At 53.4% G+C, this 26,328-nt stretch overlaps 1 protein-coding gene across 2 annotated transcripts in view; it reads right to left on the bottom strand.

Moving 5' to 3' along the window:
* IUM83_08012 overlaps positions 1-26,328 on the bottom strand; it is a gene marked incomplete at both ends in the record, with an annotated part of 48,396 nt that extends 22,068 nt beyond the window's left edge. Inside the window, 6 exons of one of the 2 annotated variants that reach the window (XM_067932358.1) lie at positions 21,151-21,348; positions 21,808-22,045; positions 24,568-25,087; positions 25,164-25,248; positions 25,443-25,511; positions 25,765-26,328. In XM_067932358.1, coding sequence (XP_067783086.1) covers positions 21,151-21,348; positions 21,808-22,045; positions 24,568-25,087; positions 25,164-25,248; positions 25,443-25,511; positions 25,765-26,328 — 1,674 coding nt within the window. Of the gene's footprint in view, positions 1-21,150; positions 21,349-21,807; positions 22,046-24,567; positions 25,088-25,163; positions 25,249-25,442; positions 25,512-25,764 lie in introns of those variants that run through there. The other variant, XM_067932359.1, reaches the window with a different exon arrangement.

Below are 26,328 nucleotides of genomic sequence, written 5' to 3'. Positions count from 1 at the left end.
TTAATGGTTTAGACTAAAGCACAACGAAAAAAAATAGAGAACAGTCGTTTGTCTATCAACAAATGAGAATATTATAAACCATTAAAGAGTTGTGCAGTCGAAGCGGCAACTGCAACTTTTCCTCTGCATCAACTCCTCGTCGACTTTGGGGAGGGGAAAGGAAACAGGAAAGATTAGAGGAACTAGCAAACAGATTTAGTGACTTTTATTGCCTGGCTTTCTCGACGTTATCTCTCTTTACTCCTACCCTTGCTCAGTGGCTTGGACCACTGAGCAAGGGTAGGAGTAAAGGGAGATAAACTCGAGAAAACCGAACTAGAAACGACGCGAGAATCCAACAGGTATGTTTGCTGGGCTTATTGATGATTCCGACCAATGACTTCCATTCGACGACAACCATAGATTCCAATGTCTCCACTTGCACTTTATAAATGGTATCAGCGACCGCAGAAATGATAGGGAGCTGTTGAAATTGACGAGATAGCGATCTTCTCTCACCAGTGACAGACTTGGAGAGAGCGATAGAAGTCTTAGAGAACGCCTGTGCGTCGTAGAAAAGTGGGAAAATGGCGGAATCTGAATCTGCATCGATAGCGACCGCATTGGGGCCCCGAGCAATACGGACGAGTGCATAAAGTGGTGTGTTGGAGGCAATCTTCACATCAATACCAGCGTTCGAGTCAAGAATAATTTTAAGGTCGTATTAGCAGAGAAGGCGACATGTTCTAGAGTGTCCAAAGTACCATTAGCGGCACCCTTGGTAGGACGGACATTTTGAGTAACTTGAACAGGCATTCCATCTGTTAAAGTTTTGGATCGGACTTGTCAGAGGAAGGATAGCAGAGAAATATAACAGCGGAGGAAAGCGTGAACGTGCCGAAGGAAGAGGTCTTGGAGGAGGAAGGATGCCCGGAGGCGGTTGTGAATTAGCAGTCAAAAGACGGAGTGAGAGGACTGGTGGTCCCTGGCGGGGGAGATAATGAGGGGTTATCTACCCTGGCTTAGTGTGGGTCTCGGTCCCGGACCTAAGATGATTTGTAAGGCGGAAAAAACGCAGGGCAAATATCTTTTTTCAAAAATTTTATCCAATCGAGGGGAGATTCATAATAAGTTGAACAGATTCACCTTAACTCGAACAGATTCATATTAACTCGAACATAGGAAAAAGAGGCAAACTACCGTGGTTTCATGTCCTCGTGAAGTCGCTGGTGGAGAAGAGCGCGATACTGATCGGCCTTCGTCGCATTAAACCTACCGCGGGTTTCCAGGACGTGATGTCATCCATAATGGATGCAGGCACAAGCTCAGAAATCAAATTTGCAATAGTGTCCATGTAGTGCCAGAGATAGATACCGCAATCAAGCGAATTAGTTTTCTGCGGCTTTGTCTTCTCCGCGTAGGTTGTAGCTTCAAATCCTGCAACAGGGAGGTTTGTACTATAAGCCAAGCGGCGACTGAGAAACCACTTGAATACCTGAAAAACGTAATCAGAATTGTGTGTGCCTTTCAGTGAATCCACATGATACATCTTGTAATGCCCATTTTCCGCTGCATTCTCAACAATTATAAAACTCCAGTGATTTCTGCCTGAAAGCAGGATGATAACATATCGATATGCAGACCAATCAAATCCCTCCATCAATGACTTGAGCACAGTTGCTTTTTTCTTGCCGCGTCCCCGAAAAGTAAATGCCAGTTCCATTTCAGCGAATACAGCAGTTCCAAGCGCGCAAACAATGCCTGGTTTATTCATCATATACCTGTAGATGAAATAGTCAATTGCGTTTCCAGTTGTCGATGTACTATTCAGAAGACTATCGGAGTCGTCCATGAATACATGTAGCGTATGCTTTGTCTGTGGATCTGTCCACACAACAAGTGGGCTGTAGCTCGGATAACGCGTTCGAAAAAAACGTTGCATTGTAGCACTTTGCGTATTTTGTTTTGCGATAGCAGCCGCAATACCACCCTTTTGAATACCCACATCACTGTCCAGCATCTCCACGTCGCTCTCATTGTCGGCCGCTGGCGGCCGAGATTCAGGCTCATCAACTTGATCAATTTTCCTGCTACCATTAGTTTCGTCGGGTTCATATTCACTGCTATCACTGCTATCACTGTCATCACTGCTATCACTGTCATCACGGCCACCACTGCTGTCACTGTCACCACTATCACCACTGCAAACACTGTCACCACCACCCTTAGCAGCGTCACTACTACCCTCAGCACTGTCACCACCCGCTCCATTGTCACTGCTGCCAGTCAGTGTACGTGTTGTGGTCTCTGCAGCCTCCACATCCTCTGCATTCTCAGCAGCCGTTGCGTCTGGAGCAGCCTTTTCAGCTGCTTTTGTTTCCTTGACCCGTACTGCAACAATAGCCTTGTATCTCACAACAAATCGTTGAACCCATGTCTTTTGGCCGCTGTCAGACTTGGCTCTCCCAAACGCCTCAATTCCACGGCAGTACTGCTGCAAGTCGATGTTGCTGCACTTTTCGTCATGATATATACAGTTCTCATAGTACTCCAGCACGCGTAGTTCGTAAGGGGCTAATCGGTGTGGACGTCCCGCTCTCTTCCTGCGCTTTCTTTGAGCAACGTCAGCAGGAATTTCTTGGTCCAGCAGATGCCAAAACTTTTTTTTTATCCGTGCAGTGATCCTTTGGGGACATTCAACTCCTCAGACGCCACTTTGAGACTCCATTCAGGGTATTGTTTCCACCGCTGTAGCTTGGCTATCTTCTCCTCCAGCGTGAGGTTATTGCAAGAGCGCACCATCGTCGGCCTTGGAGGGATCTGTCGGCTGGAGGGGGGAATCCGAAGTGATGGATGAGAGGAGATCAACTGGCTACTTGACGTATGACGAGTTAGAGGTTTTTGCATCGTTCGAGTTAAGGTGAATCTGTTCGAGTTAAGGTGAATCTGTTCGAGTAAAAAAAGTATTCTCAATGCCGGGTACGACATATTGGGCATCACGGTTGTCGTGAAAGTGTTGTCCCGAGCGCTACAGATAGCTCTTTCGCGTGCAGGGAAACCCAATTAAAAGATTTGCGCTGTTGTACAAGTATAGCTTCAATAGTGGAGATTGCTGAGCTCACGGCTTCCTCTTGTGATACCTCCTGTTCGGAACGCAAACTCCTTGCCTTAGCTTGAATAAGATTAATAATGCGTCTCCGGCGATTAAAAAAACGTCGCTCTTCACTACTGCACCATTTTGCCCCGTACCGATCCTCGAGGGATCTCACGGATACTCCACCGCCGAGACATTGATCCCATTCATTCCACACGTCAGAGATGGTGTTAATCCCGCGGCTCATTTTATAAACGGTGGAAGCGTTGATGGACGGTTCAACATTCGGTGTTTCTGAAGCAGATACACCCAGAGTACTTAAGATTGGATCTGTTGAAACGTGTTGGGATACATCCTGCTGGACTAGCTTGATTTGTACTGCAGCTGTTCCAGCTGTAAGCGGTGATATGGCCTTCGATAAGCTAGACATGTTGCTCTCCACTGCTAACACAGAACGATGAATACTTTCTAGGGAAAGCTTCACGTCTTGGTGCACCCCATCTAGTTTTGCTTTCAGAATCGGCATTGCACGCTCTAGTTGCTGTTCACTAGGGTCCTCAATACGACCAAGAGTCCAAATAGCTGTTGGTCGGAAAACCTTAAATTCGGCAGACTTGAAAATTGCGTGATTCCACACGGGACGGCGAGGAAACACATTCACCATCAATACGGCATCTTGCAGAATCACAGTTCTCAAGTATTCCAGCTGTTCCAAGGATCCACCAGCAGCAAGGGTTTGTTCACACGTTCCATTGGCGAGCTTTTCTTTCCATTCCTCCACAAGCGGGGATATTTGACGCTGCAGATTCTCTGGTGGTTCTATCGATGCACAAGCAATAAAAAAGCTACCTCTCCCTGGCTTTAAAGCCGGCCAAAGATCGCATTGCTTCTCGTGGTAACGATGTCAAACAACACTTTTCCATAGCTTGAGTGTTCCAGCGGCCTAACCTTCTGATCTGAGCTTCACTAGCACCACCGAGATCTGCCATTCTGGAACCAGAGCCTCTACCAACATGGGTTTTCGTACGGCATCTTAGCCCAATATGCGAAAGAGCTCCAGCTACAGCATCGAAATGAACTTTATAAGACATCTCAGTAGATGGATTCTGTTTTGTTTTCAGCAGCTTCACAGGAAACCACTCCTTGGACTCCGAAAAATTAGGAAAAGGCTCCTGTTCACAATGCCATCGCCAAAACAAATAAAAACCAAGATGTCCGTGGGGGCAAATTTGAACATTCTTATTGTAAGGGGGTTACACATACAAGTGGCTGCAAGCCACTTGTGAATTTAACAGATAGGTTATCTGTTAAAAGTTTTGAATACTTCCTCACCTTGGTGTAAGACACACCAATGGATACATTGAAGTGGACCACCACAATGAGTGGTTCACACATACCCAAAGATCCTATTGGTAGAAAGCAGCATCTTTCTACCAATCAGAGTCATGCATATTGGCGGGGCTCTGACAGCCAGCCGCTGTCAACCCTTTCATAGATGATAAACAGTTTTTAGCAGATTTTTAGGAAGATCAATTTACAAGCAATACAGTTCGCATTTTACCTAATCTAAGTCACTTGGAGTCTTATCTGGTTTAAATTATATTTGTGTATTCAAATATAATTAACCTAAGTAATTACCAAGTACTTACGCTTCCTCATACACGTAGAGCGACGTGTAAGCAAAAGTAGTGAGTCAAGTTAGACCCACTACACCTGGTAGCACTTTGTAGTCCGTCCAACGACCGACCGCGTGACGTTCGTACGCGGTGTACGAACGCGGAGCCGAGAACCCCATGAGCACGGAAGTGGCCATGGAGAGCTCCAATACGCCTGCAACGCATGTTGCACGCGCTGACTGCCCCCACCTGTCTGACCCAGAGTGGGAAGCCCTCCAACGACTGTCAACAGTCATTGGAGAAGCGGCGATAGCTACAATGCTGCGTACGCTATCGCCGACGGAGCAACATGGTGTTGCTCTGGGGTTCATCATGAAGGAGCAGCGTGACGCTGCTTCCTCAGTGACGGCGTCGTCAGGGACGACACCGCGTGCTCAACCATTAAAGTTGAGCGTAAGCAATTACGTGGGAAGAGAGGGCGAGCCTCTCCTCCGATGGCTTGTCGAACTCAACACAGCCATAGCGGCTCGACGCATCGTCGACCCGCTGTCGAAGGTCGCGTTCGCCATGTCCTGCCTTGGCGGACGCGCAAGGAGTTGGGCGTATGGACGCCGACATTCCGATCCTACATGCTTCAGCACGTACGAAGTGTTCAAAGAGGAGCTCAAACAAGCGTTTGAGCCCCCGCAAAACGAGTTCCGGTCGAGGGCGGAGTTCCTCGACCTTCAGCAGGGTAAGCATGACGTCCATGCTTACGCACAGCGCGCACGCTACTTGGTCTCAAATATCATGACTAATCCAATTGAAGAGGCGACTAAGGTCGTCACGTTCATGAAGGGACTTAGAGATGGGCCCGTGAAGACCTATCTCTTCCGAGAGTACCCGAGTACTCTCGAAGCTGCGATTACTCTTGCCATGCAAGAAGAGTTTAGCCTGCGGCAGGCTAAACTGCATGTGAACGTGCCGAGGCCGCAACCGCGCCCGGTAGTGAGGCCGGGAGGTCCAGAACCAATGGACCTCTCGAATGCAACAACTGCTGGTTACCAGCAGCAGGGAGGTAACGTGCGATGCTTCCGTTGCGGAAGGATCGGTCACTTTGCACGGGAGTGCACAGCTCCCATGCCCCCTGGAGGTGGCCGTCGTGGCGATGTTAGGCATCGCCGCGGACCAACAAAAAACGCGAACATCCAGTAGGCGCGGGGCGCCCTACTGGTAATGCAGTCGCGCGTGCCGACATCGGGCACGCGACACTGAGGACTGCAGCCCCCAGTGAGACCAGCTCTCACTGCAAGAAACAAGATGACAGGCCAAACCTAGTCATCTTGAAGGTTTACTCGAAGAGAGCGAGTGACTCTCTTCGAGCTTTGGTAGATCAGGCGCGTCGAACAACTTTGTTCGACTACGAAGCCTGTCGAGACTTGACTTCGAGGAGGTAAATGTACCTCGAAGTCTTCTGGAGGTACGACTGGCAACAGGTGCCATCGTAAAGACCGAGAAGCGCGTCGTGAACGTGCGCTTCTCGTACAAACAACAAGTGTTTGTCGAACACTTTATCGTCCTGGACCTGGACGATAAGTTCGACGTTGTTATGGGCATGCCGTGGGTTGCACGGCATGATCCGGTGATAGACTGGAAGAAGCGCACGCTCGTGCGCTTCGGACGCGACAGCGGAACAGAGAGCGATGGCCCTGTTACCGCAGCGCACGCACCAGCAGGTGCGCGCGACTCACCAGTCGAGACAGCGCTTTATGCTGCTGTCCCGGAGTGCCCAAGAAGTGCGCGAGGGCGCGCACAGTGAGACCCACGTCGGCAATGCTGCCGACGTCGGAAGAAAAAAGATGTGTTGGTTCCGGGAACCAACACCCACGTTCAAGCGTGTAAGGGACAGTCCCTGACCCGAAGCGGTCAGGTCGACAACGACGCGTCGGCTCCGGGAGCCGACGCACCCTCGGTCATGAGGGGCTCCGCCAGTGAATGGCGTCGAGGTGACGAAGGCGTGTCAACTCCGGGAGTTGACGCTGCAAACAGTGCGGGCGGTTGCAAAGGTACCGCACTGACGCAATTTGCATGCTGTCGTGCAGCCGGGCTGCACGACGAAGCGCCATGCGATCAAGCCGGGCTTGATATCGCGCGCCCGCAGACAGGGTCTGCCGGCGAAGGGACACATTACCGTGCAGCCGGGCTGCACGAAGGAAAATGCGGTCAAGCCGGGCTTGATACCGCGCGCCCGCGGACAGGGTCAGGGTCCGCCGGCGAACAACTGTCCACGGCCGGGCCTGGACCAGAAGAACAACTGTGCGGAGCCGGGCTCCGCACAACAAGAAGACGGCGCAAGCGGAAAACGCTGCGCAAGTCTCGGTCCGGGACCGAGACGCAACAAGAGCAGTCTGCTGGGTAGACTGCGGCAGTGACGCCGAATGTCAAGACGCTAAGCGTCTTGACGCGCACCGATACTGGATTCCAGTATCGTGAGATGGAACTCGCTAGTCCTCCGACGACGGCGTCGGAGTTGACTTCGCTTCCAGCCATGAGCTGGAAGCGCTTCACGCGCGACTTACACGATGGACGCATCGAGCAAGTCTGCGTTCTTTCGGACAGCGAAAGAACGGCGAGCGAGAGCGAAGAGCTGAGGCAGCTCTTCCTGGGAAGTACCACTGAGAGTGAAGACACTCTCAGTGCGAAGACGAAGCGAGAGCGCTTCGAGGAACAAGGTTGGGACTCGCTGAAGTCGAGTCCCTATTACGAATTGTTGAGGGAGTACAAAGACGTACTCCCGGAAGAGATTCTGCGGAGCTTCCGCAGGATAAGGGCATTCAGCACGAGATTGATCTCGTGCCGGGCACGAAGTACTGTGTCACGCGGCAGTGGCCACTGCCGCGAGAGCAAGTGAAAGCGATCGACGACTTCTTTGAAAGTCGTCGTAAAGCAGGACAAGTGCGGGAATCAAAGTCCCCGCACAGTGCTCCGACGTTCTGTGTCAAGAAGCCACAGGGCGGATGGCGCATCGTTCATGCCTACAACAAGCTGAACGATGCGACGGTACCGGCGCAGACGCCGATACCGCGAAAAGATGTTATCATCGATTCGATGGCCGGGAGCACCGTTTACAGTGCTCTCGACTTGCGAGATGGATTTTATCAAATCCTAATGCGTGAGAGCGATATCCCTCTCACGGCAGTGAGCACGCCAAGCGGCATGCTCTGGGAATGGCTAGTAATGCCACAGGGGCTTAAGCACGCCCCTGCGACTTTCAACAGGTGCGTGACGCACTTGTTGCGCTCGGTGCGCGACTTCGCACCGAGCTACTTCGACGATGTGTTCATCCACAGCCGGGCTGTGGACGAGAAGACCGATGTAGAGATGCACAGGGTGCATCTCCGGAAGCTACTCGAGCTTATGCGAAAGCATAAGCTCTACGCAAACCTGACGAAGTGTATCTTCGGGGCGAGCGAGATACCCGTCCTCGGGTGTCTCGTCGGAAAGAATGGTGTTCGCCCTGACCCGGAAAAGGTCAGAGTGATCAATGAATGGCCAACGCCTTCAAGTGTCAAGGAACTGAGGCAGTTCCTTGGCTTGGCCACGTACTTGTGCAAGTACGTGGAGGACTATGCGGGCAAGATCCGCCCGCTATCACAGCTTCTTAAGAAAGAAGCTGTGTGGAATTGGACAACCGATTGCCAAAAGGCATTCGATGCAGTCAAGCGGGGCTTGACTGAGGCGCCGATCTTGGCAGTGGCTGACCAAGATCGCCCATTTCACGTAGTGTGTGACGCATCCGATTTCGCGATCGGATGCGCGTTGATGCAGCACGATCACGAGGGCCGTGATCGTGTCGTCTACTACCAATCGCGTCAGCTGAAGCCAGCTGAGCGCAACTATCCGGTGCATGACAAGGAACTCCTTGCCATGAAGTATGCACTCGCAAAGTTCCGAGTGTACTTGCTTGGGAGTAGACCATTTGTGGTCTACACCGACCATGCTTCACTGCGTACCGCAGTGAAGTCGCCACACATTTCACAAAGAATGGCGAGATGGCTCTCATTCTTTGCGGAGTATAACTTCCGGGTCGAATACAAACCCGGAAGATTGAACGTGGTGGCCGACGCGTTATCACGTCGGCCGGACTACGCAGAAGCTGTTGACGTCAATGCCATTGACGCCATGCGAATCGAGCAAACCCACATCATCTCTGTTGGATGATGTGAAGGCCGCGTACGCGCACGACGCGGACGCGAAGCTCTTGCTGGCCTATGGCACAGCGCCTTCTGACAAGTCCCATCAGAAGCTGCCCAAGCACCTTCGAGCGCGTGCACACCGCTTTCGTGTGCACGAAGGACTACTGCTTTATTAACGCAGTCGACGACAACGCGGATCGCGTTGTCGTGCCGAATGACCATGACCTGCGACTCAGGATCATGTACGAGTATCATGATGCCCCGACTGCGGGACATCTCGGACGTGAGAAGACTTACGTCCTTCTCAGGCGCGACTTCTACTGGCACCACCAGTATAGTGGGTGCGCAAGTACATCCGTGCTTGCGAGGTATGCCAACGCGTGAAGCCTGCGCCATTCGCGCAGGCGTAAGTCCTTAGTAATTACTAGGTTAATTATATTTAATCACTACCGACTCCGTCGGAGTGTTGGAAGTCCATGTCTTTGGATCTTCATCTTTGGTAAAAACTGTTTTCATCGGATAGCGGAGGGAACACCGGTGTTGTGGTCTTCGTCGACCGCTTCTGCAAGATGGTACATCTTGCTGCGGTGCCAGCAGAAGTGACCGCGAAGCAGACGGCCCGTCTGTTCGTCGACATGGTGTTCAAACACCATGGCATGCCGTCCGACATCGTGTCGGACAGAGACCCGCGCTTCACAGCGCACCTGTGGCAAGAAGTGTTTACACTTCTTGGGAGCCAGCTTTCCATGTCGACTGCGGATCATCCGCAGACGGACGGTCAAACCGAGCGCGTGAATCGCGTGCTCGTCGATATGTTGAAGAGCTACGCTCACTCGTTCCAATACTGGAGCGAGTGCTTATCGATGGTAGAGTTTGCCATCAATAACTCAGTGCATGCCTCGACCGGGCATACACCATTCTACGTGAGTGCCATGCGGCATCCACGTCTACCGAGTTTACGCGGAGTGATGGCTCCCACTTTAAGTGGGGGAGGATCTACGACTGCAATACAGCAGCCGCAGAAAACCGCTGACACGTGCACAGTGTCAGCTGCAACAATGGACAAACCACATGAGTCTGCGCAGGGCGCAGACTCCCCCAACAACAAGGCCAACGAACACGGGTCGCAAAGAACCACGCAGAGGCCGGGCCTCTAGCGGAGAGCGAGCTGAATGACTTCAGCTCGGATGCAATCAGTTTCATCACCAAAAGACAAGCCGTGATTCGGTTTGTCCAACACACAATAGCAGCTTCTGTTGATCAACAGAAGCTGAACGCAGACAATGCGGGCAGAGGCAACACAAATGAATTTAAAGTTGGTTCATTAGTTTTGTTAGCTACACAAAACCTGTCTAGACATGCAGTTTCGGATTTCGGAGCAAGCAAGTTTGCTCCGCGCTTCATCGGGTCGTTCACTGTGTTGGCACGGCACGGCAACGCATACACGCTAGACATACCGTCTAGCATGCGCCTCCATCCGACCTTTTACGTCGGACGGCTGAAGCCATACCTGCAGCACGAGCCATCTAGCTCGGCTGACCCGAAGCCTCGGCAGGAGCCGAGGCAGAAGCGGAGGACTTGGCCTCGGCGACGAGCAACCTCTCCTCCAGCGCGTCCGCGCGCTGGAGCAACCCCTTCATCTGGGTCCCCAGCTCGACCTGGATATTCGAGGCGACTTGGGCCTTCTGGTTCGCCAGCTCCTGTTTCAGGGCGGCGAACTCAGCGCCCTGCAGACGTTCCACGACGGTCACCCGGTCGTGGAGAGGCGCATACTGATCAGCCCGGGGCTGATCATACCCGGGCGTGTTCCCACCCCGCCGCCGCCGATCCGTGACGCCCGCGGCTCAACCCGCTGGATTGTTGAGCGGATTGTTGACCATAGTATCCCGAAAACGAACCCTCAAGGGCTCGTTTTCGTATTCGTTGGAGAGGATTTCCTCCCCATCGAGATACATGGGAGCCGCGGAACGTCTTGCTGGAGGACGTTCCGGAAATGGTGAGGGCGTACGAAGAGCAGTACGCGCTGGCGCAGCGGAAGTAACACGAGCGCTGCGATCATCGCTAGCGCCCGAACCCTCGCGTGCTAAGAACTTAGCACGGAGCTCGTTGAGACTCTCGGGCACGCGGAACGACGTGTACCCGTTCAGGTCGCGGTCGCTCAAGCGGACCGCGCCTGAGCACTTCGTGCACTGAAAGCCCTCGGGCACAGCGCACGGCACATTGGCCTCCTCAGCAGCAACATGAAGTTGCTCCAGCTTTCCACGCTTCGAGTACGTCTCGAAGCGATCACGCGCTGCTTAATCCGATCACGGTAAGCACTCGGCCTCTTGTTGAAGTTCTCAACAAAGGCGTTCCAGCTTGACAAAGTGCCTGCCATTCCGGCACTTTGCTGCGAGAAGAGGTCTTCTTGCTTTGAAACCATCGGAGCTCATGAAAGAGTCCGATGTAGTATCGCGCCTTTGATGCGTTTCCGCATCAAAGTGCAGCTCGGCAGCCACAGCGTCGTCTTTGATGGCGCTGCATACGTATAGCGGCACCTCATTCGGAGGTACCGAGTTCCCAAACCGGTCCGCGATCTCGGACGCGGACGGCATCCATGGATCGCGCGCTGCGGGCGCGCGGAGAGCCTTGAGCTTTAACATCACGCGCTGCAGCAGCAGCGCGCAGAGCCCCAGCTGAAGCGAGTGGGGTATCGCTCTCAGTACGCGAACGCCTCGAACTCGAAGCGTCCGATTCGTCCCCCTTCACGCGGGCGAACGTTCTTGGCGTGAGGGTCGAGCGATTCGCTCGACACTGAGTCTTTACGCTTTGAGGGCGAGTCTTCCTCGCCCTCCATATCTTCATCGTCGTCGTCGAAGTCGACGACGTCGCCGTACTTCGCCTTCTGGCGTTCGAAGTAGTCGTCGATGGAGAGATGACTCCCCACCGACTTTATGGACTTCTTCTGAGGCGCGCTCATCGTTGAATGAGCGCGGATTTCTTCTCCAAACGCGAAGAATTGACGAATGGTCAATTCCGAAGATTGACGTGCGGACACCCCGCGCGTCTAACCTTAAGGGGGGATGGTTTAACGGGGTTACACGCACAAGTGGCTGCAAGCCACTTGTGAATTTAACAGATAGGTTATCTGTTAAACGTTTTGGATACTTCCTCACATTGGTGTAATACACACCGATGGATACATTGAAGTGGACCACCACAGTGAGTGGTCCACACATACCGAAAGATCCTATTGGTAGAAAGCAGCATCTTTCTACCAATCAGAGACATGCATATTGGCGGGGCTCTGACAGCCAGCCGCTGTCAACCCTTTCATAGATGATAAACAGTTTTTAGCAGATTTTAGAGGAAGATCAATTTACAAACAATACAGTTCTCATTTTACCTTAAACTAGCTACTTGGAGTCTTGTCTAAGTTAACTTATATTTGTGTATTCAAATATAATTAACCTAAGTAATTACCAAGTACTTACGCTTCCTCATACACGTTGCGCAACGTGTAAGCTAAAGTAGTGAGTCAAGTTAGACCCACTACATTACGCGTTGGCATACCTCGCAAGCACGGATGTACTTGCGCACCCACTTATACTGGTGGTGCCAGTAGAAGTCGCGCCTGAGAAGGACGTAAGTCTTCTCACGTCCGAGATGTCCCGCAGTCGGGGCATCATGATACTCGTACATGATCCTGAGTCGCAGGTCATGGTCATTCGGCACGACAACGCGATCCTCGTTGTCGTCGACTGCATTGTAAAGCAGTAGTCCTCCGTGCACACGAAAGCGGTGTGCACGCGCTCGAAGGTGCTTGGGCAGCTTCTGATGGGACTTGTCAGAAGGCGCTGTGCCATAGGCCAGCAAGAGCTTCGCGTCCGCGTCGTGCGCGTACGCGGCCTTCACATCGTCCAACAGAGATGATGTGGGTTTGCTCGTTCGCATGGCGTCAATGGCATTGACGTCAGCAGCTTCTGCGTAGTCCGGCCGACGTGATAACGCGTCGGCCACCACGTTCAATCTTCCGGGTTTGTATTCGACCCGGAAGTTATACTCCGCAAAGAATGAGAGCCATCTCGCCATTCTTTGTGAAATGTGTGGCGACTTCACTGCGGTACGCAGTGAAGCATGGTCGGTGTAGACCACAAATGGTCTACTCCCAAGCAAGTACACTCGGAACTTTGCGAGTGCATACTTCATGGCAAGGAGTTCCTTGTCATGCACCGGATAGTTGCGCTCAGCTGGCTTCAGCTGACGCGATTGGTAGTAGACGACACGATCACGGCCCTCGTGATCGTGCTGCATTAACGCGCATCCGATCGCGAAATCGGATGCGTCACACACTACGTGAAATGGGCGATCTTGGTCAGCCACTGCCAAGATCGGCGCCTCAGTCAAGCCCCGCTTGACTGCATCGAATGCCTTTTGGCAATCGGTTGTCCAATTCCACACAGCTTCTTTCTTAAGAAGCTGTGATAGCGGGCGGATCTTGCCCGCATAGTCCTCCACGTACTTGCACAAGTACGTGGCTGCCAAGGAACTGCCTCAGTTCCTTGACACTTGAAGGCGTTGGCCATTCATTGATCACTCTGACCTTTTCCGGGTCAGGGCGAACACCATTCTTTCCGACGAGACACCCGAGGACGGGTATCTCGCTCGCCCCGAAGATACACTTCTTCAGGTTTGCGTAGAGCTTATGCTTTCGCATAAGCTCGAGTAGCTTCCGGAGATCCACCCTGTGCATCTCTACATCGGTCTTCTCGTCCACAGCCCGGCTGTGGATGAACACATCGTCGAAGTAGCTCGGTGCGAAGTCGCGCACCGAGCGCAACAAGTGCGTCACGCACCTGTTGAAAGTCGCAGGGGCGTGCTTAAGCCCCTGTGGCATTACTAGCCATTCCCAGAGCATGCCGCTTGGCGTGCTCACTGCCGTGAGAGGGATATCGCTCTCACGCATTAGGATTTGATAAAATCCATCTCGCAAGTCGAGAGCACTGTAAACGGTGCTCCCGGCCATCGAATCCATGATAACATCTTTTCGCGGTATCGGCGTCTGCGCCGGTACCGTCGCATCGTTCAGCTTGTTGTAGGCATGAACGACGCGCCATCCGCCCTGTGGCTTCTTGACACAGAACGTCGGAGCACTGTGCGGGGACTTTGATTCCCGCACTTGTCTCTTACGACGACTTTCAAAGAAGTCGTCGATCGCTTTCACTTGCTCTCGCGGCAGTGGCCACTGCCGCGTGACACAGTACTTCGTGCCCGGCACGAGATCAATCTCGTGCTGAATGCCCTTATCCTGCGGAAGCTCCGCAGGAATCTCTTCCGGGAGTACGTCTTTGTACTCCCTCAACAATTCGTAATAGGGACTCGACTTCAGCGAGTCCCAACCTTGTTCCTCGAAGCGCTCTCGCTTCGTCTTCGCACTGAGAGTGTCTTCACTCTCAGTGGTACTTCCCAGGAAGAGCTGCCTCAGCTCTTCGCTCTCGCTCGCCGTTCTTTCGCTGTCCGAAAGAACGCAGACTTGCTCGATGCGTCCATCGTGTAAGTCGCGCGTGAAGCGCTTCCAGCTCATGGCTGGAAGCGAAGTCAACTCCGACGCCGTCGTCGGAGGACTAGCGAGTTCCATCTCACGATACTGGAATCCAGTATCGGTGCGCGTCAAGACGCTTAGCGTCTTGACATTCGGCGTCACTGCCGCAGTCTACCCAGCAGACTGCTCTCTTGTTGCGTCTCGGTCCCGGACCGAGACTTGCGCAGCGTTTTCCGCTTGCACCGTCTTCTTGTTGTGCGGAGCCCGGCTCCGCACAGTTGTTCTTCTGGTCCAGGCCCGGCCGTGGACAGTTGTTCGCCGGCGGACCCTGACCCTGTCCGCGGGCGCGCGGTATCAAGCCCGGCTTGACCGCATTTTCCTTCGTGCAGCCCGGCTGCACGGTAATGTGTCCCTTCGCCGGCAGACCCTGTCTGCGGGCGCGCGATATCAAGCCCGGCTTGATCGCATGGCGCTTCGTCGTGCAGCCCGGCTGCACGACAGCATGCAAATTGCGTCAGTGCGGTACGTTTGCAACCGCCCGCACTGTTTGCAGAGTCAACTCCCGGAGTTGACACGCCTTCGTCACCTCGACGCCATTCACTGGCGGGGCCCCTCATGACCGAGGGTGCGTCGGCTCCCGGAGCCGACGCGTCGTTGTCGACCTGACCGCTTCGGGTCAGGGACTGTCCCTTACACGCTTGAACGTGGGTGTTGGTTCCCGGAACCAACACATCTTTTTCTTCCGACGTCGTCAGCATTGCCGACGTGGGTCTCACTTGTGCGCGCCCTCGCGCACTTCTTGGGCACTCCGGGACAGCAGCATTAAGCGCTGTCTCGACTGGTGAGTCGCGCGCACCTGCTGGTGCGTGTGCTGCGGTAACAGGGCCATCGCTCTCTGTTCCGCTGTCGCGTCCGAAGCGCACGAGCGTGCGCTTCTTCCAGTCTATCACCGGATCATGCCGTGCAAGCCACGACATGCCCATTACTACGTCGAACTTATCATCCAGGTCCAGGACGATAAAGCGTCGACAAACACTTGTTGTTTGTACGAGAAGCGCACGTTCACGACGCGCTTCTCGGTTTTTACGATGGCACCTGTTGCCAATCGTACCTCCAGAAGACTTCGAGGTGTATCTACCTCCTCGAAGTCAAGTCTCGACAGGCTTCGTAGTCGAACAAAGTTGTTCGACGCGCCTGAATCTACCAAAGCTCGAAGAGAGTCACTCGCTCTCTTCGAGTAAACCTTCAAGATGACTAGGTTCGGCCTGTCATCTTGTTCCTTGCAGTGAGAGCTGGTCTCACTGGGGGCTGCAGTCCTCAGTGTCGCGTGTCCGATGTCGGCACGCGCGACTGCATTACCAGTAGGGCGCCCCGCGCCTACTGGATGTTGGCGTTTTATGTTGGTCCGCGGCGATGCCTAACATCGCCACGACGGCCACCTCCAGGGGGCATGGGAGCTGTGCACTCCCGTGCAAAGTGACCGATCCTTCCGCAACGGAAGCATCGCACGTTACCTCCCTGCTGCTGGTAACCAGCAGTTGTTGCATTCGAGAGGTCCATTGGTTCTGGACCTCCCGGCCTCGCTACCGGGCGCGGTTGCGGCCTCGGCACGTCCACATGCAGTTTAGCCTGCCGCAGGCTAAACTCTTCTTGCATGGCAAGAGTAATCGCAGCTTCGAGAGTACTCGGGTACTCTCGGAAGAGATAGGTCTTCACGGGCCCATCTCTAAGTCCCTTCATGAACGTGACGACCTTAGTCGCCTCTTCAATTGGATTAGTCATGATATTTGAGACCAAGTAGCGTGCGCGCTGTGCGTAAGCATGGACGTCATGCTTACCCTGCTGAAGGTCGAGGAACTCCGCCCTCGACCGGAACTCGTTTTGCGGGGGCTCAAACGCTTGGTTGAGCTCCTCTTTGAACACTTCGTACGTGCTGAAGCGCGTAGGATCGGAGAGTCGGCGTCCATACGCCCAACTCCTTGCGCGTCCGCCAAGGCAGGACATGGCGAACGCGACCTTCGACAGCGGGTCGACGATGCGTCGAGCCGCTATGGCTGTGTTGAGTTCGACAAGCCATCGGAGGAGAGGCTCGCCCTCTCTTCCCACGTAATTGCTTACGCTCAACTTTAATGGTTGAGCACGCGGTGTCGTCCCTGACGACGCCGTCACTGAGGAAGCAGCGTCACGCTGCTCCTTCATGATGAACCCCAGAGCAACACCATGTTGCTCCGTCGGCGATAGCGTACGCAGCATTGTAGCTATCGCCGCTTCTCCAATGACTGTTGACAGTCGTTGGAGGGCTTCCCACTCTGGGTCAGACAGGTGGGGGCAGTCAGCGCGTGCAACATGCGTTGCAGGCGTGTTGGAGCTCTCCATGGGCACCTCCATGCTCATGTGGTTCTCGGCTCCGCGTTCGTACACCGCGTACGAACGTCAAGCAGTCGGTCGTTGGACGGACTACAAAGTGCTACCAGGTGTAGTGGGTCTAACTTGACTCACTACTTTAGCTTACACGTTGCGCAACGTGTATGAGGAAGCGTAAGTACTTGGTAATTACTTAGGTTAATTATATTTGAATACACAAATATAAGTTAACTTAGACAAGACTCCAAGTAGCTAGTTTAAGGTAAAATGAGAACTGTATTGTTTGTGAATTGATCTTCCTCTAAAATTTGCTAAAAACTGTTTATCATATATGAAAGGGTTGAGAGCGGCTGGCTGTCAGAGCCCCGCTAATATGCATGTCTTTGATTGGTAGAAAGATGCTGTTTTCTACCAATAGGATCTTTCGGTATGTGTGGACCACTCACTGTGGTGGTCCACTTCAATGTATCCATCGGTGTGTATTACACCAATGTGAGGAAGTATCCAAAACGTTTAACAGATAACCTATCTGTTAAATTCACAAGTGGCTTGCAGCCACTTGTACGTGTAACCCCGCTACACGTAAAGCCTGCGCCATTCGCGCAGGCTCCGTTACAATCACTACCGACTCCGTCGGAGTGTTGGAAGTCCATATCTTTGGACTTCATCTTTGGTCTTCCCCCGGACAGCGGAGGGAATACCGGTGTTGTGGTCTTCGTCGACCGCTTCAGCAAGATGGTACATCTTGCTGCGGTGCCGGCAGAAGTGACCGCGAAGCAGACGGCCCGTCTGTTCGTCGACATGGTGTTCAAACACCATGGCATGCCGTCCGACATCGTGTCGGACAGAGACCCGCGCTTCACAGCGCACCTGTGGCAAGAAGTGTTTACACTTCTTGGGAGCCAGCTTTCCATGTCGACTGCGGATCATCCGCAGAGGGACGGTCAAACCGAGCGCGTGAATCGCGTGCTCGTCGATATGTTGAAGAGCTACGCTCACTCGTTCCAATACTGGAGCGAGTGCTTATCGATGGTAGAGTTTGCCATCAATAACTCAGTGCATGCCTCGACCGGGCATACACCATTCTACGTGAGTGCCATGCGGCATCCACGTCTACCGAGTTTACGCGGAGTGATGGCTCCCACTTTAAGTGGGGGAGGATCTACGACTGCAATACAGCAGCCGCAGAAAACCGCTGACACGTGCGCAGTGTCAGCTGCAACAATGGACAAACCACATGAGTCTGCGCAGGGCGCAGACTCCCCCAACAACAAGGCCAACGACCACGGGCAAAGAACCACGCAGAGGCCGGGCCTCTAGCGGAGAGCGAGCTGAATGACTTCAGCTCGGATGCAATCAGTTTCATCACCAAAAGACAAGCCGTGATTCGGTTTGTCCAAGACACAACAGCAGCTTCTGTTGATCAACAGAAGCTGAACGCAGACAATGCGGGCAGAGGCAACACAAATGAATTTAAAGTTGGTTCATTAGTTTTGTTAGCTACACAAAACCTGTCTAGACATGCAGTTTCGGATTTCGGAGCAAGCAAGTTTGCTCCGCGCTTCATCGGGTCGTTCACTGTGTTGGCACGGCACGGCAACGCATACACGCTAGACATACCGTCTAGCATGCGCCTCCATCCGACCTTTTACGTCGGACGGCTGAAGCCATACCTGCAGCACGAGCCATTTAGCTCGGCTGACCCGAAGCCTCGGCAGGAGCCGAGGCAGAAGCGGAGGACTTGGCCTCAGCGACGAGCAACCTCTCCTCCAGCACGCGGACGCGCTGGAGCAACCCCTTCATCTGGGTCCCCAGCTCGACCTGGATATTCGAGGCGGTCTGCGAGACCGCCGCGACTTGGGCCTTCTGGTTCGCCAGCTCCTGTTTCAGGGCGGCGAACTCAGCGCCCTGCAGACGTTCCACGACGGTCACCCGGTCGTGGAGAGGCGCATACTGATCAGCCCGGGGCTGATCATACCCGGGGTGTGTTCCCACCCCCGCCGCCGCCGATCCGTGACGCCCGCGGCTCAACCCGCTGGATTGTTGAGCGGATTGTTGACCATAGTATCCCGAAAACGAACCCTCAAGGGGCTCGTTTTCGTATTCGTTGGAGAGGATTTCCTCCCCATCGAGATACATGGGAGCCGCGGAACGTCTTGCTGGAGGACGTTCCGGAAATGGTGAGGGCGTACGAAGAGCAGTACGCGCTGGCGTAGCGGAAGTAACACGAGCGCTGCGATCATCGCTAGCGCCCGAACCCTCGCGTGCTAAGAACTTAGCACGGAGCTCTTTGAGACTCTCGTGCACACGGAACGACGTGTACCCGTTCAGGTCGCGGTCGCTCAAGCGGACCGCGCCTGGAAAGCACTTCGTGCACTGAAAGCCCTCGGGCACAGCGCACGGCACATTTGCCTCCTCAGCAGCAACATGAAGTTGCTCCAGCTTTCCACGCTTCGAGTACGTCTCGAAGCGATCACGCGCTTGCTTAATCCGATCACGGTAAGCACTCGGCCTCTTGTTGAAGTTCTCAACAAAGGCGTTCCAGCTTTGACAAAGTGCCTGCCATTCCGGCACTTTGCTGCGAGAAGAGGTCTTCTTGCTTTGAAACCATCGGAGCTCATGAAAGAGTCCGATGTAGTAATCGCGCCTTTGATGCGTTTCCGCATCAAAGTGCAGCTCGGCAGCCACAGCGTCATCTTTGATGGCGCTGCATACGTATAGCGGCACCTCATTCGGAGGTACCGAGTTCCCAAACCGGTCCGCGATCTCGGACGCGGACGGCATCCATGGATCGCGCGCTGCAGGCGCAGCGCGCGGAGAGCCTTGAGCTTTAACATCACGCGCTGCAGCAGCAGCGCGCGGAGTACTGAGAGCCCCAGCTGAAGCGAGTGGGGTATCGCTCTCAGTACGCGAACGCTTCGAACTCGAAGCGTCCGATTCGTCCCCTTCACGCGGGCGAACGTTCTTGGCGTGAGGGTCGAGCGATTCGCTCGACACTGAGTCTTTACGCTTTGAGGGCGAGTCCTCCTCGCCCTCCATATCTTCATCGTCGTCGTCGAAGTCGACGACGTCGCCGTACTTCGCCTTCTGGCGTTCGAAGTAGTCGTCGATGGAGAGATGACTCCCCACCGACTTTGTGGACTTCTTCTGAGGCGCGCTCATCGTTGAATGAGCGCGGATTTCTTCTCCAAACGCGAAGAATTGACGAATGGTCAATTCCGAAGATTGACGTGCGGACACCCCGCGCGTCTAACCTTAAGGGGGGATGGTGTAACGGGGTTACACGCACAAGTGGCTGCAAGCCACTTGTGAATTTAACAGATAGGTTATCTGTTAAAAGTTTTGAATACTTCCTCACCTTGGTGTAAGACACACCAATGGATACATTGAAGTGGACCACCACAATGAGTGGTTCACACATACCCAAAGATCCTATTGGTAGAAAGCAGCATCTTTCTACAAATCAGAGTCATGCATATTGGCGGGGCTCTGACAGCCAGCCGCTGTCAACCCTTTCATAGATGATAAACAGTTTTTAGCAGATTTTTAGGAAGATCAATTTACAAGCAATACAGTTCTCATTATACCTAATCTAAGTCACTTGGAATCCCTTCTTATTTAACTTATATTTGTGTATTCAAATATAATTAACCTAAGTAATTACTAAGTACTTACGCTTCCTCATACACGTAGAGCGACGTGTAAGCAAAAAGTAGTGAGTCAAGTTAGACCCACTACACTTATTTCGAATGCACGCACCGACTTCAGTCCGCCCAACCTGGTTTGTCTTCCCCTGCTTCATAATCATAACCAACGCTCGACATGGACTATACCCCTCATTTTCAAGTCAAATCGAATGCAAGTCAACTAACTCCATTTTTCTCGCGCACTCTCCACGCATGAGTGCGTAATGAGAAAGCAAAAACGTCAACAGATTTCTTAAGTTCGTACCATAATCTCGTCGCATCGTCCAAAAGTACGTCGAGATACACTGAATCTGTTCGTTAGTAGTATAGCCATCCAAAAGCGTATCGGAACCCCGGTCAGCAAATGTTTTGCGCTTTCTGTCTTCTTCAGTAAACCCCGCCATCTTTAGGAGAGCTCGCACTGCAACGTCGCGTGGAGAGGGTGACTGTTGACCTTAGCGAGTTTTTGTTGCCGCCATAAATCAACCATCGCGGCAACATAACTTGTGACAGTAGCCTTACCGACCACTGCGTTTGTAGTGCCATTTTCTTCTGTGCTAGATTGCTGTTGCCCCCTCCTGTTCGATTTGTGTCTTTTTGGTCTACCAATTACACACTGTTTCAGGAAAAGATGCGGCTTCGGCGCTGTAACTGTGTATCGGGTGAGGTCCCTGAAAGCAGCCCCCTGATCGTCGCACCAGTTCACGAACTCGTTCTACTTGCTCTTGTAAGCCCTTACTGTGTTCATAGGTCGAATCACCGACGCCTGCTGGTACGTTTGGAGTACAGACTCGTCGAGGCGAACGTTCATGCGGGACCCTTCCTGCGACATAGCCTCTGCCATGGTTGGTGCTTGCTGGAAGTTCGCCGACTGACGTTTTTGGCCCTCTCGCAGGTAGTTCTGGTTGGATTTCTACCAATAGCTAACCGAAAGCCCTGAATTCAAATATTGCCTCTATCTAACTACCGAGCCGATTAATAACACACGTTTATGTGCGACCTCTCTGGCAGTAGGTGACGGTCCCGGACCGGTCCCCAGTTGTGATAATTTATTTTATTTGCTTACTCGCCAACTGGCATATCTTCCATCTTTATGGCTCTTGCATGAAAATTCATTGTGTACAACGTGCTGTTGTAGCAGATGTAAGGGGTTATTGCCTCGCCGACAAGAATATACGCCGCCGTCCTGAGGTATCCTTCTCGGTGCTTCTTAATAGTAAGATGCGGGGGCACTTGAAGGATGGCCTGGTGGCGACGCGCCAAGAAGCGCTTGATCATGGACTTGAAGGTGGAAGCGCAGTTCTCAATCGGATTGAGCATGGGGGAATTGGGTCCCAAGCGCAGTAACTTCGCGGGTAAAACCTCGGCCCACCTCCTTGATGAATGCATGGTTCGAAGCGTTGTCACAGACGAACACGACGTTGTCGAAGGGCGTGGTCTGGCTAATGTGCTTCAGCAGCCTCCGGTTAAACTTGTTGCACTCGTACGAGGTGTAGGAGCCAAAGCGCTTCTCCAAGTACGTCATATCATCCTCGGAGGTGCACGCGAAGATGTGGATGTCTGAGCCTTTGCTAGTTGTGTTCTTGTCGACGGTACGCTTGCCTTCTAAGCTGCATCCACCTTGACGAGAGTACCACAGATTAAAATTAATTTCGTCTACATAAAATATTTTCTTAGCTTCTGTTTTGTAGGTAATCAAGTTGACCACGTAGTCGCAGCGCACCTTGTTGTGGGGAAGGTTGTTTTAGTAGTCGTTGTCATGATGAATTTGCTTCATGGTGTACATGCGGCCGTCGATGTGGCACTTCATGGTTTGGCGCGTTACGTTTTGCTCGAACAAGGCTTCCAGAGCGTCGACCATCTCACTCAGGAGGTCTCGACCTGTAAGCTTTCCAATTAGCCCACATGAACGTCTGTAATCTTTGCATTGCGCCTGTCACCGCGCGATTTACGCGGTGACACGTTCCACGCGCCGTTCGCACGTGTGGTGGAGACCCAACTGTAAGCCGTGCGAAGGTTGGTGTCGTTCCTGGCTGCCACGTCTTGCCATCCTTGGTCATCACGGACGATGCGAAGAACGCGAAGGCTGGTGGGCTCGTTGTAGAGAATGACGCAGCGGTGTGGGGCGCGTTGTGTGGGAGACTTCGGCGGGGAGAGCAAATTGCGGAATACGAGAATGGAGTTCAAAAGCGCTGAATCGGCGCAAGGACAGCATAGCTCTTCAGCCCATCCGTTTTGGCTTGAAGCGCTTCGAGCCATGCAGACACAGTACCGGAGAATTTCCCGTTATAGAAGATACACCACTGATTATGATTTTTGCCTGTCATGCAGTTTCGATTTTCCATTTTGTTGTTTTGAACTAGCAATTTGCCGTTTTGACGGTGAAAAGCGTAAATCTTGACCGACTTCATGCGAGCACAGCAAGGGTATAAACGACTCTTGCAATATGTTCAATTGGTGTATCTGTTGTCGATACTAGGTGAGATGAAGAACTATTACTGATGAAGTAATACACAACAGCTCCTGGTCGTAAAGCGATTTGAAATTAAACAACTATCAGCGAAATTTGATATCGATAGGTTGATCAGCGACAGGCATAAAAACATAAAAAAAGAAGGAGATTGTAGCTCGGATCGCAGGAATCGGTGCATGCACAACAGTTTTTTAGTTTGAACAAATTAACTCCTAAAACACTCTTCTTGACACAGATATTACTAATACTATGTATTTTAACAAAATTAGGTAGTAATTTTGCAAAAACGATATAGCAACAGTTAAAGTAAAAAAACGAATTGCAATATCAAGCGGGCCTTAAAGCATGTGAATCAGTACTCGGCATTGTTATCATAGACGTATTATACGTGTACCTGCGTCCAAAGCTGGCAGCTGTTGTTTTGATTCACAGTCAAAAGGTTGACCAACACGTATCAAATCGTCGAAATTTTGACGGGGAATTTTCCGCGCGCACGAAGCTGCCCAAAGCTCGTGTGCCACACGATGCTTGAGAAGCACTACACGGTGTGGTGCCGCTCAAGTATTGCGTGCAAGCGCAACACGCCACACGAACGGCGTCGCGTCCTCGACGTCTTCAATTTCAAATCTGGGCGGAGACTGGTATGCCGTCGCCCGCCACAACGACTGTCGCAATGCGCGGCGCAATATGGCGGTATACAGTGCTCCAGGGTTGGAATCGTATATGCATTCGAGAGCGCTTTTCTTGACTTTCGAGTACGTGCATTGTATGCAAAGATGTTGCCTTCCGAGTTCCCCAGGTTCAACTTCATGAAGTGCATACAGTTGCAACGTGTTTGGTGCCCCACACGCTCGGGGTTTGGTCGTGACTGTGCTGATGCAGTCCGAAGTCCGTCTGGGCGACAGTGTCCAAGCGCAAGACACCGCGCCGGTGCGTGCCCGCCTGGCAGCGACATCTACTTTATTTAGACAGGCTAGATGCAGTATCAACTACTGACTAACTACAATACACGCCCACTTGCCGTGCACAACTTGAGTTCCGCTCGTATGCCTGCTCTAGCCACTCGGGGTGCGCCCACACGTGCATACCCTACTCGTCGCAGCCGTCGAGAGACTTGGAAGCCACGTGCTTCCTTGTTCGGCACTCCGTCGTCGTCCACGCCGTGCAGCTGTCAACCGAGGTCGCCAGTAGCCTCACGCCACGCCTTGCTTACTGTACGTTCGTGTGTCGAGCTCGTTCCCGAGCACACGTTTCGGATCCAGGCGGCTTGTCCGCTGGCCGTCTAAATCCAGAGTGAGCTCGTCTCTCGAGGCTCGCTGAGTCCGGAGATCCCGGAGGTCCCGTAGATCCCGTGCAACAGATCCCGTCGACCGCGAGGCCGACCGGATTCATATACCACGCCGACGCTGGCATTAACACCGTCGGCAGATGTCCGTGCCACGTCTGCCATCTCGCGCTCCGCCGAGACGCTGGCCTCCTTACACGGCTTCCTCATCACCCGGGTCTTCCACGACCCGGGCATCTCTGTAGTGCCTCTCGTACTCCGCCACTGACGCCCATCGCGCCCGTGCATGGCCATCGTCGAGCCATAGCCCGCGGTCACATGTAGTCCATCGACTTGGGTCACAGTATGGGCACAGCTCATACTCTAGCACGTACCGCCCTGCACCGTTGCGCTGTCGCCGCCTCCGTCGCTCCACCACGAGTCCACGCGTGGCGTCGTGCACAACAGCGTCGTCCACTGCTACTCGCATCCGTTTCGTGCCTCCATCACTCGTCGTTCGCCTAGCAGGCGCCTTCGCTGACCGTACAGCCGATGCTGTCTCCGGTTCATCCCGCGTCGGCCGCTGGTCTTCATAATCGAGCTGCTCGTCAATGTCACGCGCGACCTGCGCGAGTAATGCCTCAGGATAGTGATAGCTAATGTGGAAAGACACGTGGGCGATCAACGTCTCCGCCTTCCTTGTCTTATCCTCTCGTGTCAGCACAAAATTGTCGTAGCCAGCAGGTTCCACGATCCGTGGTGGTCCCATCCACTGGTGCACGAACTTCGTGGCGTTCTTGCCACGGGGCGGGTTGTGCATCCAGACCAAATCGCCGACCTGAAACTGCCGCTTGTTCCGCGTCTTGCGGTTGTAGTACCGAGCTTGTCGTTCTTGTTCACGTCTTCGAGCCTGCTCTGTGCACTCATGACTCCGTTCCGTTGCTTTCAACAGGTTCGCGTGGTACGCTGGCAGCTCGCCAGCTTCCGTCACCTCCGTTCGTCGTAGAAGCTCGTTGGGAGCTCTCAGTCATCGTCCCATCATGAGCTCGTTCGGGCTCAACGCCACCGTAGAATGTCTAGCCGAGTTATAAGAATAAAGAGCGAATTTTACCCAAAGGTTCCAATCGACTTGTCTTTCGTCTTGCATGAACGTCGCCACGCAGTCCCTCCATCAGCGGTGAAAGCGCTCCACCAGCCCGACTAGTTGAGGTCTGTAAGGCACGGGGTTGATTTGGTGAGCTTGTAGGAGCTGCACTAACTCCTCGATTACCTTGCCAGCTAACTCCGGAGCTCCGTCCGTCAACAGCTCGCGGAACACCCCGAACCGTAGCACCACTTCCTGCATGATGAACGTTGCCACCGTCTCAGCCGTGCTCCGTCACGCAGCTCGCCACTGCATACCTCGTTACGTATTCGACTGCAGCGATGACATACCTGTCACCACCGTCAGCTACTGGAAAGGGTCCGGCGATATCAAGCGCCCACCGGTCTCCAACTGCACCACCGCGCAAACCGCGTAGCGGCGGTATCACTTCACGCGACTTCGCCTTCCTGGAGCCGCACTCTGGGCATCCCCGCACCCATCGTCGCACCTCTCGATACAATCCGGGCCACCAGTACAATTGGGCCACGCGTCCATACATGTGAGGACCACGCAGGTGTCCGCTCCACACACTGCCGTGCATCTCCTTGAAGACCGCCGACCACATCGTCGGTGGAAGCACAACTCGCCAGCCGTTCGGTGTCTCAACCGTCGCCAGGCCGTACTCATTTGCGACCGTCATGCTGCCGGACTTGCCGTCCGTGAGCAGCCTCTTCACAAACATGCTGCGCTGCTGCGCCGTCGCCTGCTCGTCGTCGCTCAGCCGGAGCGTGTAGGCATCCACAAGGGCAGTCTCCTCGTCGCCGTCCATGTTATCTACGCCGGTTGCCATCGTCACTGTGCTGTTCGTCGCGTACTTGGTTGTCGGAGCACTCTCCGTCGTCGTCACAGTCGACCCGTTCGCCGTCTTCGTCCTGGTCGAGCCCTTGGACGTGGTCTTCGTCTTCGTCACGGGCCTCGACGTCGCTTCCATTGCTGTGGGTGATTTCGCACTCGTCTTCGTGCGCTTTGTCGCCGGTTCCGCGTCGCCTCGTGGTGCAGGCGTCGTCTTCAT

This window comes from Phytophthora cinnamomi, assembly GCF_018691715.1.
Source record: "Phytophthora cinnamomi strain GKB4 chromosome Unknown Contig102, whole genome shotgun sequence".
NCBI lineage: Eukaryota > Oomycota > Peronosporomycetes > Peronosporales > Peronosporaceae > Phytophthora > Phytophthora cinnamomi.
Note: the sequence above shows the minus strand (reverse complement) of the source record. Positions and strands in the feature narration are given on the sequence as shown.